This window comes from Silurus aristotelis (genome assembly GCF_946808225.1).
Source record: "Silurus aristotelis genome assembly, chromosome: 11".
NCBI classification, from domain to species: Eukaryota; Metazoa; Chordata; class Actinopteri; order Siluriformes; family Siluridae; genus Silurus; species Silurus aristotelis.
The window spans coordinates 3,633,513-3,648,257 of NC_139584.1; the positions used below are offsets into that span (position 1 = coordinate 3,633,513).

Consider the following 14,745-nt stretch of genomic DNA (forward strand, 5'->3'; position numbering starts at 1 on the left):
GTTGCATAGAAACAAAAGGAACATGGACGTGTCTCTCAAAAACCATCAAAGACTCCGGATAAATATCCGTACAGGATTTAGAAGAACGCAAGAAAAACACAAAACAGAAACGGGATGTGGGATGAAATGTATTTATTCATAAGAAGGCATAAATACAATAGTGTTATCTTGTAAGCCAGCAGGAGCTAATCAGTGTTCAACAAGGTCATTTCTTTTTCAAGGGCACACACACACACACACACACACACACACACACACACACATATATATATATATATATATATATAGATCCCAATCACATTATTCACAGCAGAATTAAATACAATCATTCTCTCATTCATTCTCTCTCCCCCTCCATACATTCTGATGCATTAGCTTCAAGCAAGACTCAAACCCGGTCTAATCTAAAACCGTCACACAGGGATGATGTAGGACACAAATACAAAAATCTCGGTTTGACGTTCGACAAATCAGCACGAGACCAGACAGCAGATCGGCTCTGGAATAACCGGCTTTGAAAATATCTACATTGCACGTGAGTGAAGCTGCTGTTGCGGATGGAAGCGTGTGCGGTTATTTCTGCTCGCGTCTCCAGATGATGACCATGCCTGTGGCGTCGGAGGAGGCCAGCAGGCTCTCGTCGCAGTTGAAGCTGACGTCCAGCACGGGGCCGCTGTGGCCCTGCAGCTTGTTTACTATGGCCTTAGTGTTGCGCTCCACGTCAAAGAAGTACACGCACGCGTCCTCGCTGCCGGTCACTGTGTGTGTGTGTGTGGGGGGGGGGGGGGGGGGGGAATAAATAAATAAAGTTATTCCAGATTCACCTTCAATGTAAATCACTCGGGCAGGTGAGTGAAATTTACTGCTTTAGCTACAAGTAATGGAAGTCTGTCTCACCTAAAAATCCTTACTGTAAACACCTGCAATCAACAACATTCGGTTCTATAAACATGAGCTAAACTTCACTATCTGACAGACCATCGTTATAGTGGCGGCTTTTCAGACTACCAGAATGACTTTTTTCTACATTCTACATAAGCAATGAAGAGCAACTACATGATTGAGGTTACATATGAGAAACCCACAAATGTCCCATATTTCATTGTGAAACACCCAAAATATGGTTTACACCTTAAGTCAATATGAAACGTTAAAAAAAATGTGGCTTAACAAAAAAAAAAAAAAAAAAAATGGCAGATAAAGAACAAAAAAATTTAACAAAAGTTTAAAGAAAAGGACAAAAAAAAACCCCACAAGAAAGGAAAAAAAAAAAGGACCAAAACACGATAAAAAAAAAAAGACAACAAAAAGCCCCAGAGAAGACAGTAAAATACAAGCACAAAGGAAGATAAGAAAAGACTAAAACAAAGAAAAAATGACGAAAAAAAAAAAGATAAAGAAAAAGACAAAAAAAAAAAAAGACAGGGGACCAAAATAAAATGAACTAAAACCCACTGTGGAAACATAAGACAAAAAAAAAAACAACAAAAAAGAAAATGTTTGAAAGAAAAAAAAAACATTACTACAAAAACCCCACAAAAAAAAAAAAAAATGTACAAACTGAGAACAAACACGACAAAAAAAAGCAAAAACAAGTAAGAGGGAAAAAAAAAAAAAAAAAAAAAAAAAAAAAAAAAAAACGATAGCCCCTAAGAAAAAAAAGAAATGTAATAAATAGAAAAAAAAAAAATCAACCAAAACAATTTGGGAAACAAAATTTTTTCTTAAACTTTTACGAATCTTTGCTCAGGATCAAAATCAGGATCCACATTGAGGCTGGTTAAGAAGCGGGACAATCAAAACTTCTATTTTATAAACCTCTATTTTAAAACCTTCACTTCTAAAACGCCTGATAGTGAGGCACAGAGACAACTGCAAAAGGGGATGGATGGATGGATGGATGGATGGATGGACGGACGATTTTACTGAGTGAACTGAATGTTCATGTAGGTGCAGATGTTCGTATGGGAACTCTTACCGACACATGCCCCCTGCCTGAAGGACATGAGTGGACAGAATATGCTGTGGAGATGCTGAGAGCTGTGCTGGATGGGAAAACTTCTCTTCAGCTGCAGCGTGCCTTCATTATCCACGACCCTGCGGAGCCACGATCACATTCATCTTGTAAATCATGTGTTTATTTGTGTAAGTATTTATGTGGATGTGTGTTTGTGTGGTCTGACCTGTAGAGCAGCAGCTTGTTGACACAGGCGTTGATGAGCAGAGACGGGTCCCTAGCCTCTCGGCTGATCCACGAGCGGGCGGAGATGCTGGAGATAGGGCTTCCTTCGCTCACCACCAACCTCTTCGCTTTTGTCAGCTTTCCTGTGCAACAACACGACTTCAGCACACACGTACACACACATTGTACAGGTAACACACAAACAGCAACATCATGTTATACTTGTCAAGTTCTATTTTTCATGATCGTTCCTCCTTTGCTGCAGACTAGAACTTACCTCAGATTATAGACGGAAAGTGTTCACAGTGCTTCACTTTTCCCACATATGTTACAGCCTTATTCCAAACTGGATTAAATTTATTATTTTCTCCAAAAAAAACCCATAATGACAACGTAAACAGAAGTTTGTTTGAAATCTGTGCAAATGTATTTAAAAATAAATTTAAAATCACATGTATATAAGTATTCACAGCCTTTGCTGTGAACCTCTCAAGCTTTATCAAGTTGGATGGGGAGAGTCGGTGCACAGCTATTTTCAGATCTCTCCAGAGATGTTCAATCGGGTTCAAGTCTGGGCTCTGGCTGGGTTGCTCAAGGACATTCACAGAGACATCCTGTAACCACTCCTTTGTTATCTTGGCTGTTTTCTTAGGGTCGTTGTCCTGTTGGAAGATGAACCGTCACCCCAGTCTGAGGTCCAGAGAGCTCTGGAGTAGGCTTTCATTTAGGACGTCTCTGTACATTGCTGCATTCATCTTTCCTTTGATCCTGACCAGTCTCTCAGTTCCTGCAGCTGAAAAACGTCCCGACAGCATGATGCTGCCACCACCATGCTTCACTGCAGGGATGGTATTGGCCAGGTAATAAGCAGTGCCTGGTTTCCTCCAAACATGACATTTGACATTCAGGCCAAAGAGTTTAATCTTTTTTTCTCATGGTCTGAGGGTCCTTCAGGTGCCTTCTGGCAAACTCCAGGTGGGCTATGTGCCCGTCACTAACGAGTGGCTTTCTTTCTGGCTACTGTACCATACAGGACTGATTGGTGGAGTGCTCCAGAGATGGTTGTTCTTCTGGAAGTTTCTCCTCTCTCCACAGAGAAATACCTTCTCCCCTTGATCGGTCAGTTTGGCCGGGCGGCTCTGCTCTAGGAAGAGTCCTGGTGGTTCCAAACTTCTTCCATTTACAGACGATGGAGGACACTGTGCTCATTGGGACCTTCAATGCTGCAGAAATGCTTCTGTCCCCTTCCGGAGATCTGTGCCTCGATACAATCCTGTCTCAGAGGTCTACAGACAATTCAATAGAATTCATGATTTGGTTTGTGCTCACTGTGGGACCTCATATAGACAGGGGTGTGCCTTCAAAATCATGTCCAATCAACTGAACTTACCACAGGTGGACTCCAATCAAGTTGTAGAATCATCTCAAGGATGATCAGTGGAAACAGGATGCACCTGAACTTAATTTTGAGTGTCATGGCAAAGACTGTGAATATTTATGTACACAATCATTTTCGTTTTTTTTTTTTTATAATAAAATAAAATGTAAAAAATCCCAAACAAAATTCTTTCACGTTGTATGGGCTTCAGTTCGTAGAAAATAATTAATTTAATCCACATTGTTTTGTCATTACGACAGCGGCCTCTAGAAGCGAATCACTGAAGTGCTATATTTAATTTACATATATTTGCTTAATTATATAATTATATTTATTAATTGATATGTATTTATATATTTATAATATCTAAATACATTTAGAATTTATATTTATTTCTTTTAGCACATTTACACGATTTTTTGTTTTTTATTTTTGTAATAAAGTTCAGTACTATTTTACATCTAGTGTTTGGTTTTTGTTTTTTTTTATCCAAAATTGGAAATTGTTGGCTTAATCGGTTATCGGGAAGAACAATCCAAACTGTGTGGGGGTGCCCGTGTAAGGTAGCTGATGTTCTGCAATGGTGTAGCTGCATTACTGGAGAATATAGAGTTCGGATAAAACACTGTTCAGCTGATATTTTGTCACATTTGGCTCCCTGTGAGCATTTTGTGGGCGTGGCTAAATGCAAATCAGAATCGCCATGGAAGCACCAGCTACTTTACAGCTGTTTACAATCTTTTCATTCCCCTTATTTCTAATACAACTCTGTAAATGCTCAGGGCAAAGACAAGGACTCTTGATGTTTGCTTTTCTGAGTGTTGAGTTCAAAGGGTTCATACCGCGGAAGTGTTACACACAGTTCACAAAAAGTAACCTTGGTCTCAGAAGACATGACACCAGAAACAGGTCTTTCCGTCCGTTATTACGCCGTGAAATCCTGCTGTGTCGTTGGCTCTCTCGAAGATCTCGCTCGAGACGCCAGAATCCGAAAAAAATAAATGGTCCTAGAGGACGTTTCAAGGAACTTTCATTTTCTGTGATAGAAATACAACCTTCCGAAACAGATCGGAGCCCTAAATCATTTCCTGCTGGTGACAACACGGGAGTTATTACGGAGCTCTGCGGAGACTCCGGATTGTGTGCGAGACGGTAACGATTATACTGCACTGCAGAGAGACAACACTCGCAAATCCTTACCAGACTGAAAACGAGTGAAGGAGATGCAAACGGCCCCAGCAATATTTATTTATATATATATATAAACATGGCTCTTCACTATGAGGTTATTTTGGATCTCATGGCGAGAAATTAGCAGCACAACGACTCACTTACCTGCTCACCATGACCACGTTAGTGTCAATACCCTGGAGACAGTGTTAATGTTCTGCAAAGTTGATTTGTTTTGTTTTTTCACCTGTGGCCATGTCGAACAGGAAGGAGAATATGCTCCCTCGGTCGTCCCCGGCCCACAGGATCCTCCCCGGGGCGTCGAACGACAGCGACAGCACGCGGCCGGTTAGTTTACTCGAGCCTCCTTTGACCTTCTTTCCTGTGGAGATGTTAACCACTTGCAGCAGGTGCTTACTGTTTCCCACCTGTACAGAAGATCATGATTGGGTGTAGACCATTATATACAGAAAATCCATAGCTTTAACCACTTTCTCTCTATCTACGTTCACTCTGCCCATTCCTTTCGCAAATTCCTTGAAGGCTCTCAGTCCAAATACTATCAAATGCTAAACTTTAAAAATTTTTTGGAGGTGGCTTTATAACCCTGGCCAGACTGATGACAACAAAAGTGTTGCTTCTCTGGACTAGTGGATGATGTTTGTTTTTCTTGGCATGATCTACAGGTATTTATCTACATCATGCTAAGAAAGAATTTCCTTTAAGCTCATTCAACAAAAGTTCAGTAAAAACCAAACAGATTGTGGCACTATAAACGCCTGGTCCCAACTGTGAAGCATGGTGGTGGAGGTGGTATGATGATTTGGGTTATAGATTTATATGAATATATAGAATTGTGAGCCCCTTTTGTCCAGCGGAAATTGAGTCATGCAACAGAATAATGATCCCAATCAACCAATCAAATTCAAATCTGAATGGCAAAAGGAGAACCAATGTGAACGATGCGTAAAAGTCCAGACCTCAACCCTATTGAGAGGCGGTAAAAAGGGATCTATAAAAAAAATAATAATAATAAACAAACAAACACCCTTCAAACATCAATAAACTGAAGAAATGTTATAAAGAACTACTGAGAGTCTTCAAGGTATTGGTTCTACAAGTTACTAAAGTACAGGGTGTGCTTATTTTTTCACGCCTGATTTCTAAATATTGGTTTGATTTAGAAAAAAAAAAAGAGAATTAAATTATAATTTGTCTTCTTGTGAGATGGATACGATTGCAGCCTGCGTCTGAAGCACTGAGCTCACCACAGTGAGGTTGTTATTCATGGGCTGGAAGGTGCAGCAAAGGAGCTCGCTGGATTCCGGGTCTGCAACCTCGCGGATGCATCGACCGTCCTCCGTGTTCCAGATCCGCAGCGTGCCGTCCAGAGACGTGGACACGATGATGTCGTTGCTAAGCGACCAGGCGAAATCGGTCACAGGACCCATGTGCCCTCTCAGCGCCACCTTAACGGTCGGGGGAGACGGAGACAGCGTCATGATTGACAGAGTCCCGTCCAAGGAGCAGCAAGCGAGGAGGTGCTTGTCGTCGTTGGCGAACTGAAGGCGAGGGACTGAGCAGGCAGAAGAGGAGCAAATAAGTAAATAATACACAAACACACACACACACACACACACACACACACACACACACACACACACACACACACACACACACAGCCGATCGGGCATAACATTATGACATTCTAACATTATGACTGGTGAAGTATCACATCACTGATGATCTCTTCATCTCCTGTAGCTCAAACTGCTGAAGAAGTTCATGCTGTTGATGATCTATGGGTCACGACTGTTTTGGCAGCAAAAGGTGAACCAACACAATATTAGGCATGTGTTCATAATGTTATGGCTGATCGGTGTGTGTGTGTGTGTGTGTGTGTGTGTGTGTGTGTGTGTGTAAATATATATTTGTGAATGAACCAGGGTATTATAGATACTTATTTACCAGCTGAGTCGACGTGTTGATCGAATATATGATGCATGCCGGCGAAAGCGTAATTCTCACTCAGGGTGGTGTCGCCCGCCATGGCACGACTCGCCTCCGCCACTGAGGTGGGCACCAGGCTGCCTGGAGGCCTGAAAATACAATTACAAAGACAAATAAAATGTTTAAATAATTGTTAAATAAAAGACACAATACGAAGGTTTCTTCTGCAGCCAGTGTGACAAAACAGTGACCGCAGGGACGAGTCCAAAAGAATTGGGACACCTGACTTTTTCAGCTGCTTGCGGCTTTTCCCTTTGTTATCACAAAGTTGAAGGCACGCAATAGTATAGAATGTATTTGGAGGTGGTTGCACGATTTTGAACACCTCAGCCCTATTGAACACCTCTGGGATCAAAGGTAAAAAAAAAAAATAAATAAAAATAAAAATAAAAATAAAAAAATTCCAAACAGTGGATTTTCAATATTGTCCCATTCCAAATCTCTTGGAAACATTTCCGAATGGTTTTCACTGTCGATCTGCTGCACAAACTAAGACACAGGAGAGCAAATCATTCTAGACGCATTCATTGCATTCCATCGCATTTATTGATTCACTTATCAGCAGATTTTAGTTAAAAAAATAACTTTTTTACAGTACAATACATATCGTTTATAGTTGAAATGTAACTGTGCGACAATTATTTTTTTATGTCAAATCGTCCAATTTCTGGACATCTCGTGCAGTTGTACGGTACCGTACCTCTCCTCGTACACTGCTCTGTTCATCTGGGCCTGGAGCTGATATGAACCGCGGCTCACTGAACGACGGTGACCTCGGGCGCCCTGAGCCCTGGAGTCCTCCTCAAAGTCCTGGAGCAAACACACACAAAGAGAAAGAGAGAGAGAGAATGAGATGTTGAGAAAAAGAACGAGACAGGAAGTAGATACAGAGAAAAAAATAAACAGATAATATATAAAAAGTGTAAACATGCAAATAAAATGAAGAATAGGGGGAGAAGGATGGGGGGAATAAAGTGTTTTGACCCATCTGCCCCTTAATTTTATGAATTTTCCCCAAAGCAACATAAAAACATACTAAATGAAATAAAATGTGTGTAATAAGTAAAGGTTCATGGAGATGGAGGTTCTTTGGTGCTTTATGTTTACTGTAACTTAACCGAATGGTTGAAAGCTTACTGATAAGAACCACTTTCTCTCTTTCTCACACACACACACACATATACACAACCCATGCAACATCCCATAGCGTAAAGGGGACCAGTCACGCTTGAATAATTTTGTTGTTGCAAAACGTTACAACTTTGGTGACAGCGATGTTAATAAGGAATAAAGGCCAAGAAACAACAGCGATGTGCATCGTCTCTCCTCGTCTATCCTCAATTCTGCCAGTCTTATACGGTTTGCTCCTCAGAGTTAATCATTCAAATAAAACATGGCACTGAATGGTCGTAGTAATTTCACATGCGCCAACCGGATCTGCACTAGTGATCCGGTCAGCCGTGATACAGCGGAGCCCAAGAGGCTTGAACTCCTGAATTTCTGAATGGGAGTCTATACAGCAAAAAGTGTAGTGACCACGGCTTTAGGGGAATAGAGTTATCTCCCGTCTCATACTCGAGCTCACAAACTAGCTTCAATCCAAGCTAACCTGATCTGTGTCAGAGGGCAGGATAACACAATTAGAGAAAAGAGCTATCTGCTATATATATATATATATATATATATATATATATATATATATATATATATATATATATATATATATATATAAATATTTGCAAAAATGTTTTCAATCTTTTACGTTCTTTCCCCTTCAGCGAGTTTTTCCGACTGCAAGGGAAAAAAAAGAAGAAGAAGAAGAGTTCTCATGTGTCTTCCCTGTTGTAAATATTCTCGGCTGTAAATATTAGCACCTCTGCTGGAAACCTTAATCAAGTGCTGCTCTGGGCCGTCCTCATTAACCATGCAGTAGTGTTTGTCATGTTTGTGAAAACATCGATCAGTGTGTTTTCATCCTCAGCGTGACTGTTCCCCTTTAATGTGATTACACTGGACAATCATGGACAAGATTAACAGCTGCTGCATTTTCGCTCCATATTGGATCGATGCAATTTAATCAGGAACAGCTGGCGGAAAATTCCGACTCCCAATTGTTGAGTGAAAGGTTTATACTGTTGAATCATTTGTGTTTTTTTTTTTTTTTTTTTTTTTGTTAAACCGTATTTTTTTGGAATGCTTTGTCAGGTTCTCAGTGGGCCTCGAGAAGCCTAACCTCCATGCGGTCCAGTGTGGTGCGGGAGCTGCGAACGCTGCTGGCTCTGAAGCTGCTTTGCTCGGACAGCGGGCCGTAGCGCAGGGCGAGCAGCTGGCTGCGCAGACGCAGGTACTGCCTGCGCAGCCCCGGCTCAAAGCCACACTTAGCGTTCTCACGGAGCAGCTGGCTACGCCGGCGGATGTACTGCGTGCGGAACTGGGGGAACGTAGGAGTGCGGTAAGCATTGTACCTGGATTGAGTGGAGAAGACCATAGAGAAAGGGGGAAAGAGAGAAAGAGAGACAGATATGAATTTACTTTCAGCCTCTCTATTTTAAGTAACATCCAGGCAAAAGAAAATGTTTTTAACTAGCATTAAACATCTAAATACCATAGGCTGTATATAATGACCTTAAACCGTTAGTGTTTATTTTTACTCTTTTTTTTATTTTTAGAAGGAGAGGACGATTCTACACCGATACAGGTCAATTATCAAGATTAACTCAATGCATTCTAGTTGCGTTTTTAAATCGCAAACTCTCACTTTCTTAAAAATTCTGGATCGCTCTTTTGCAAATGAATTTCCGCTCAAAATTTCTACTCGTCCAAAAATCCTACTGAAACAAATCACCATTCTTCCCACTGATCCAAACCCTCACACTTCTCTGTTCTTCCTATGAACTTCTATCTATCTATCTATCTATCTATCTATCTATCTATCTATCTATCTATCTATCTATCTATCTATCTATCTATCTATTACTATTTTACTGCCTGTAATCATGATGTTGTGCTTCAGACTGTACATACGGTATTACCTCTGTTCTATCCTCATTTTATTTTTTTTTTATATCTGTATATACACTATTATCTGCTGTACCTACAATGTACATATACACACCCAATGTACAATGTGCATATTCCATTTCTCATTTTTATTTTTTGTACATATTTCTTACTGGTGTTTGCGCAACAGCTTCTGCACAGATATATTTTACATTGTTTTGCTGGTAGATGCTAAACTATATTTTTGCTGCTGTAAACCTGTACTATACAATGACAAAGTCATTATCTATCTATCTATTTATCTATCTGTCTGTCTGTCTGTCTGTCTGTCTGTAATTAAACACTGTTTTCTTCTGTCAGAAAGTATAATAATTTGTAAATTACACCTGTTGGGTTTTTCTGTCTGCCTGCACATATAAATACCTGCACATTTTTCTGTCTGTCTGTCTGTCTGTCTGTCTGTCTGTCTGTCTGTCTGTCTGTCTGTATTTCTATCTTTATTATCTGTTGGTCTGTCTGCCAATCTATCATATTTCTATGTTTGTATGTGTCTGTCTATCTATTTATCTGTCTATCAGTCTGTCTGCCTATCTATCATCCTGTCTATCTGTCTGCCTATATAATATAATAATAATATAATATAATATAATATAATATACGTACGTACGTATTTATCTATCTATCTATCTATCTATCTATCTATCTATCTATCTATCTATCGATCTATCGGTCTGTCTATCAGTTATGCGTCGCAGTGGCCGACAGCAACTCTATTCTGTTATTATTTAATTCATTATGTTATTATGAATATAATATGTAAACTAATAAATAAAGGAAAATGCAAATGACCCAAAGACGTCAAAATTTTTTAGCTCGTGGTACATTTCTTTTCAACAACAACGATGGTACATTTCTTTTTAACAACAACAACAACAACAACAGCAACAACAACAACAATAACAACAATAATAATGATGATGATGATTTCCACTCACCTTGCGTCCACTGCCAGCACCTGCTGCCACACTGCAGCCATTCCACATACACTCAGGGGAACCTGCAGGAGAAAGAACAGTGGAAAAACAGCTCACAGAAATGAAGATACATATTTGGAAGACAGATTTGCATGAAATAAAAAGCTCTACAAGGAGATTTTAATCAGTTATAACACACTTCCGGTTTCCTGTTTACGACAAAACGGGGCTTAACTTAGCTTCATTTCAATTATCTTTTTAAAATAAAAAAAAAATAAAAAAGGAAATTTATCCTACACATTGCAGAACAGGTGATTCGATCATTCTAATGCAGTAATGAATCCCTTTTATTATTATTTTTTATCTGAAAACCTCCAGCCAGTGATGCTTTTAGCTCGATGCTAAGGAAACCCCAGCAGAGACGCTAACTAGCTTAGCCTCTTGGACAGACGGAAGCCAGGCGACTAAATGATGTCAGTTACCCACACACACATGACACGACATCACTGTGGATGCACATACACTTCTCTTCAGTGTGAAAAAAACTAATAAAACAATATAAAAACCCGACTATTTTATTTAGCTAATAAATTCCTACCGTCAATTCCTGAAACGGAACATCATCCCCCCCTCCCTCCCAACGGAACAGACGGAGGAGGTCACGTGACACGGGCTGTCTCCCTTCGCCTGGAATTGCCTTGGTGGGTCGCCATGGCAACGAGCGTACCCGTGAGCGCATGCGCGTAGCGGGCGGCCCAGCCACTTTAAATGATAGCTGTAATAATAATAATAGTAATTCAATTGATAATCCTTTAATGATACATTTATTACCCTGTATAATGTACTGTAGTCTTTGGAGTTTAACATTTCGAATATAAACGAGGGAATTAATGTTTTTATGATCAGTGAAGAAAGCATCATAAGCTCTCCTTTTTCTATATATATATATAAAAAAAACAATCAGATATATTTTAATACCTGAGGTGGGGTTTCTGGAACCGCCTAACCCATCATGAACCCCTTCCTCCAGGATGGAGTTGTTGTCAAATCGAGACAGTGGTGGACGAAATACACAAGTAGTAGTTAAGTAAAAGTAGAGATGCACACGGTAAAATGTGACTCCAGTAATAGTAAAATTGTCTCTTTAAACTTTCACTTGAGTAAAAGTACACATGTTTTTGCCTTCCAATGTACTTAAGTATCCAAAGTGCTATGATTTATTTTAACTATAATGTTCCTATTATCATTTTTGTCACTATGTGAAAAGACTCGAATGTGACTCTCAGCACACTGATCTATTAATAGAATGATATTAATGATAAAGACTGATGGATATTTATTCAAAGTATCATGAGCCCAAAACCTTCTTTTTAACTACTTAAATAAAAATCAAACAAATACAGCCAATGATGCTGAACTGTATGTTGTTTTTACTTTGAAATGTAGTTTAGTTAAAGTAAAAGTCTTCCCAAATGGAAATACTTTAGTAAAGTACAGGTATGCAAAAAAGCTACTTAAATACAGTAAAGAAATACGACTCTGAGCAACAACGGATGATTCCAAATGAACAGTCATGAACAGATCCATGAGGTTACTGAGCAACTCAAGAACTATGAGAATGGATTTGTAATAGCATATGTATTCACGTAAAGAGGGCATGAAACCAGACACGTTAAATGACCTTGAAAATCAACAACAGACTAATGGCACAGGAATATTGTAATTCGGCCAGTCATAAATGATTTGATGTCATTCTGCGGCTCTGTGTGAAAATAAAAGAGATTAAAAAGGTGAGAAGCGGCTATACAATTATATACACCCTCAACCCTTTTCCAATATCGACATTTATTGCCCCATTACATGGCAGTAACTCGCTGGAACTCTCTGTAAACTTGTCACTGGCAGGCTGTTAAACAAGCTGTAAATGAGGAGGGGAAAAAACAGTGACAGTAACACTTCGAAGTCACAGCAGAAAAAAAGAAAAATCGGGACAGAGGAAATCTGGTGCAAATGATTGGTCTAGAACATGCCTGCTCTCTTCATACATGTTTTTAAGAGCGTTTAGTCTTCACTTGGAGTGTAAAGTACATTTTAAAGTCATTTCTTTTGAAAATCCAAAATTATATTGCATATTGTTTATATATATATACATATAATTATTTTATATTTATATTTGTTTTTCTTTTATTGTATTTGTGGACAGCCGTGTGTTCTTTCTGAACATCCCATTCCACATTTAATCATTTTTAAACACTGATTACAGTGTAAATGTACAGCTTTTACCTTTTGACACTGGAGACTCCTTCAAAAAATCAAAAACCTTGTTGCAGTAGAAATTAAAACACTCTGAAATGAGTAAATTGATACACCAGGCATAACATTATGACATTATAACATCATGTACTACATGAGTAACACTGATTACCTCTTCATCATGGCACCTGTTAGTAAATGGATATAATTATAATTCAGCAAGTGAACGTTTTTTTCTCAAAGTTGATGTTAGCAGAAAAAATGGGCGAGCGTAAGGATTTGAACGAGTTTGACAATTTGTGACGTCTAGACGTCTGGGTCAGAGCGTCTCCAATACTGCAGCTCTTGTGAGATGTTCCTGGTCTGCAGAGGTCAGAATCTATTTAAAGTGCTCCATGGAAGGAACAGTGGTGAACCGGCGACAGGGTCGTGGGGGCCGAGGCTCATTGATGCACGTGAGGAGCGAATGCTAGGCCGTTAAAAGTCAATGCTTTTAATGCTCAGGTCAGAACTAGTTTAGCAGCAAAATGGGGACCAACACAATATTAGGCAGGTGGTCATAAAGTAATGTCTGTTCAACTCTAAAACAGTGCTCTGGTATAAATACGTATAAAACCCTGTTGCCCTGTGTTTTATTCTGAATACGTTGTAAGCCATAAGATGTAACAGGAAAACAATAACAATAAAAAGGGATTAAGTGTACAACAGGTGGCCGGGTGTGTATGGTTTCACCTGAGCTCAGCAAAGGAAAGAGCTAGAGTTGTGCTGAGCCGCAGTTAATGCTTTTTTCCCGAAAGGCGGAGCAGGAGCGGTGCTATTCACTATTCAAAGCAATAAATGTGCAAAGCAGGTTAGGACTTCAACCGCGTTTTTATCCGAGGACGTGTGAACATTAGATTGTAGCCAAAATGCCTGGAAAAGGTACATTGGGAGATGATTTTTACATTAGAGAACTCTCTATACTCTTCGTAATGATGATTTTTTGTTTTGTCTTTCCTTTTTTTTACAGGTAAAAAGTCAGATAAGAAATCCAGCAGCAAGGTAAACAACTACAGCCTCTTAAACATCTCTGCCCACACAGCAATTTCTTCCCTAATAGTGCATCACCCCATGTTAAATGAATCCCCAGGTCGCTTCGGAGTCAGCTCTTTTCAGCCAGTCGTGCTGAACACTCCATTTGTTCATGCATAATTATAGAAAAGAAAGTTTATCGGTGACACTAAAGAGCAGTTTGTGTCTTTATATTTATTGTCTAGCCGCCCCAGAGTCCTAAAGACCAGCCAAAGAAAGATGATCAGAAAAAAGAAGACAATAAGAAGCAAGGAGGTAAGCATTGACAATGCAATGCAGTTCAGATCTAATCACATTAAATCTACACTGCTTTCTGCATTTGATCTCTTATTAAAATGAATCAATGCTAAAAAATTATAATAAAAAAGCTTGTGCTTGAGCTTGTGCAGTTTGCTACAGATGTGGGTTGCGAGCTCTGACTAGTGCGCTCTGACAATCAAATCAAAGAACGAAAAAATGCCGACTTTATTGTACGCCTGCTAATTTATATTAATTGAAAAAATATTTATAAACCATATATATAAAATGCGAAAAGTCAAGTCAGTGATTCTGATCGTGTAACAGCTAATCAATGTTATTATCAAACGTCATTTGACTCCCAAATGATTTATTTTTCCTCAAGTGGACAAAGTTTAAATTTACATAGAAAATAGTTTCAAGTAGCATGTGTTTTACGGTATACGGACAAACGGCAGCGTGACTAAGAA

At 39.3% G+C, this 14,745-nt stretch overlaps 1 protein-coding gene and 1 long non-coding RNA gene across 5 annotated transcripts in view; one reads left to right on the top strand and one right to left on the bottom strand.

Moving 5' to 3' along the window:
- Positions 1-115: 115 nt before the first annotated feature.
- On the bottom strand, positions 116-11,444 carry wdr13 (WD repeat domain 13). 4 transcript variants are annotated; one of them, XM_083554998.1, is made up of 10 exons: positions 11,313-11,438; positions 10,736-10,797; positions 8,974-9,205; positions 7,441-7,550; positions 6,699-6,829; positions 5,999-6,306; positions 4,978-5,158; positions 2,184-2,325; positions 1,979-2,097; positions 116-758 (listed from the first exon to the last, which is right to left on the bottom strand). In XM_083554998.1, exons 2-10 carry the CDS (start codon positions 10,774-10,776, stop codon positions 574-576), a joined length of 1,449 nt encoding a protein of 482 aa, XP_083411124.1. In that variant the 5' UTR covers positions 10,777-10,797; positions 11,313-11,438; the 3' UTR covers positions 116-573. The 4 variants fall into 4 exon arrangements, with proteins under 4 accessions (XP_083411124.1, XP_083411123.1, XP_083411126.1 ...); XM_083554997.1 differs by lacking the exon at positions 11,313-11,438 and adding an exon at positions 11,012-11,295; XM_083555000.1 differs by lacking the exon at positions 8,974-9,205 and having other exon boundaries at positions 11,313-11,444.
- A 2,330-nt stretch (positions 11,445-13,774) lies between these two features.
- LOC310732957 overlaps positions 13,775-14,745 on the top strand; it is a 3,483-nt gene continuing 2,512 nt past the window's right edge. The window contains exons 1-3 of the long non-coding RNA XR_014535592.1: positions 13,775-13,888; positions 13,977-14,008; positions 14,224-14,293. This is a non-coding gene — a long non-coding RNA (uncharacterized lncRNA). The remainder of the gene's footprint in view (positions 13,889-13,976; positions 14,009-14,223; positions 14,294-14,745) is intronic.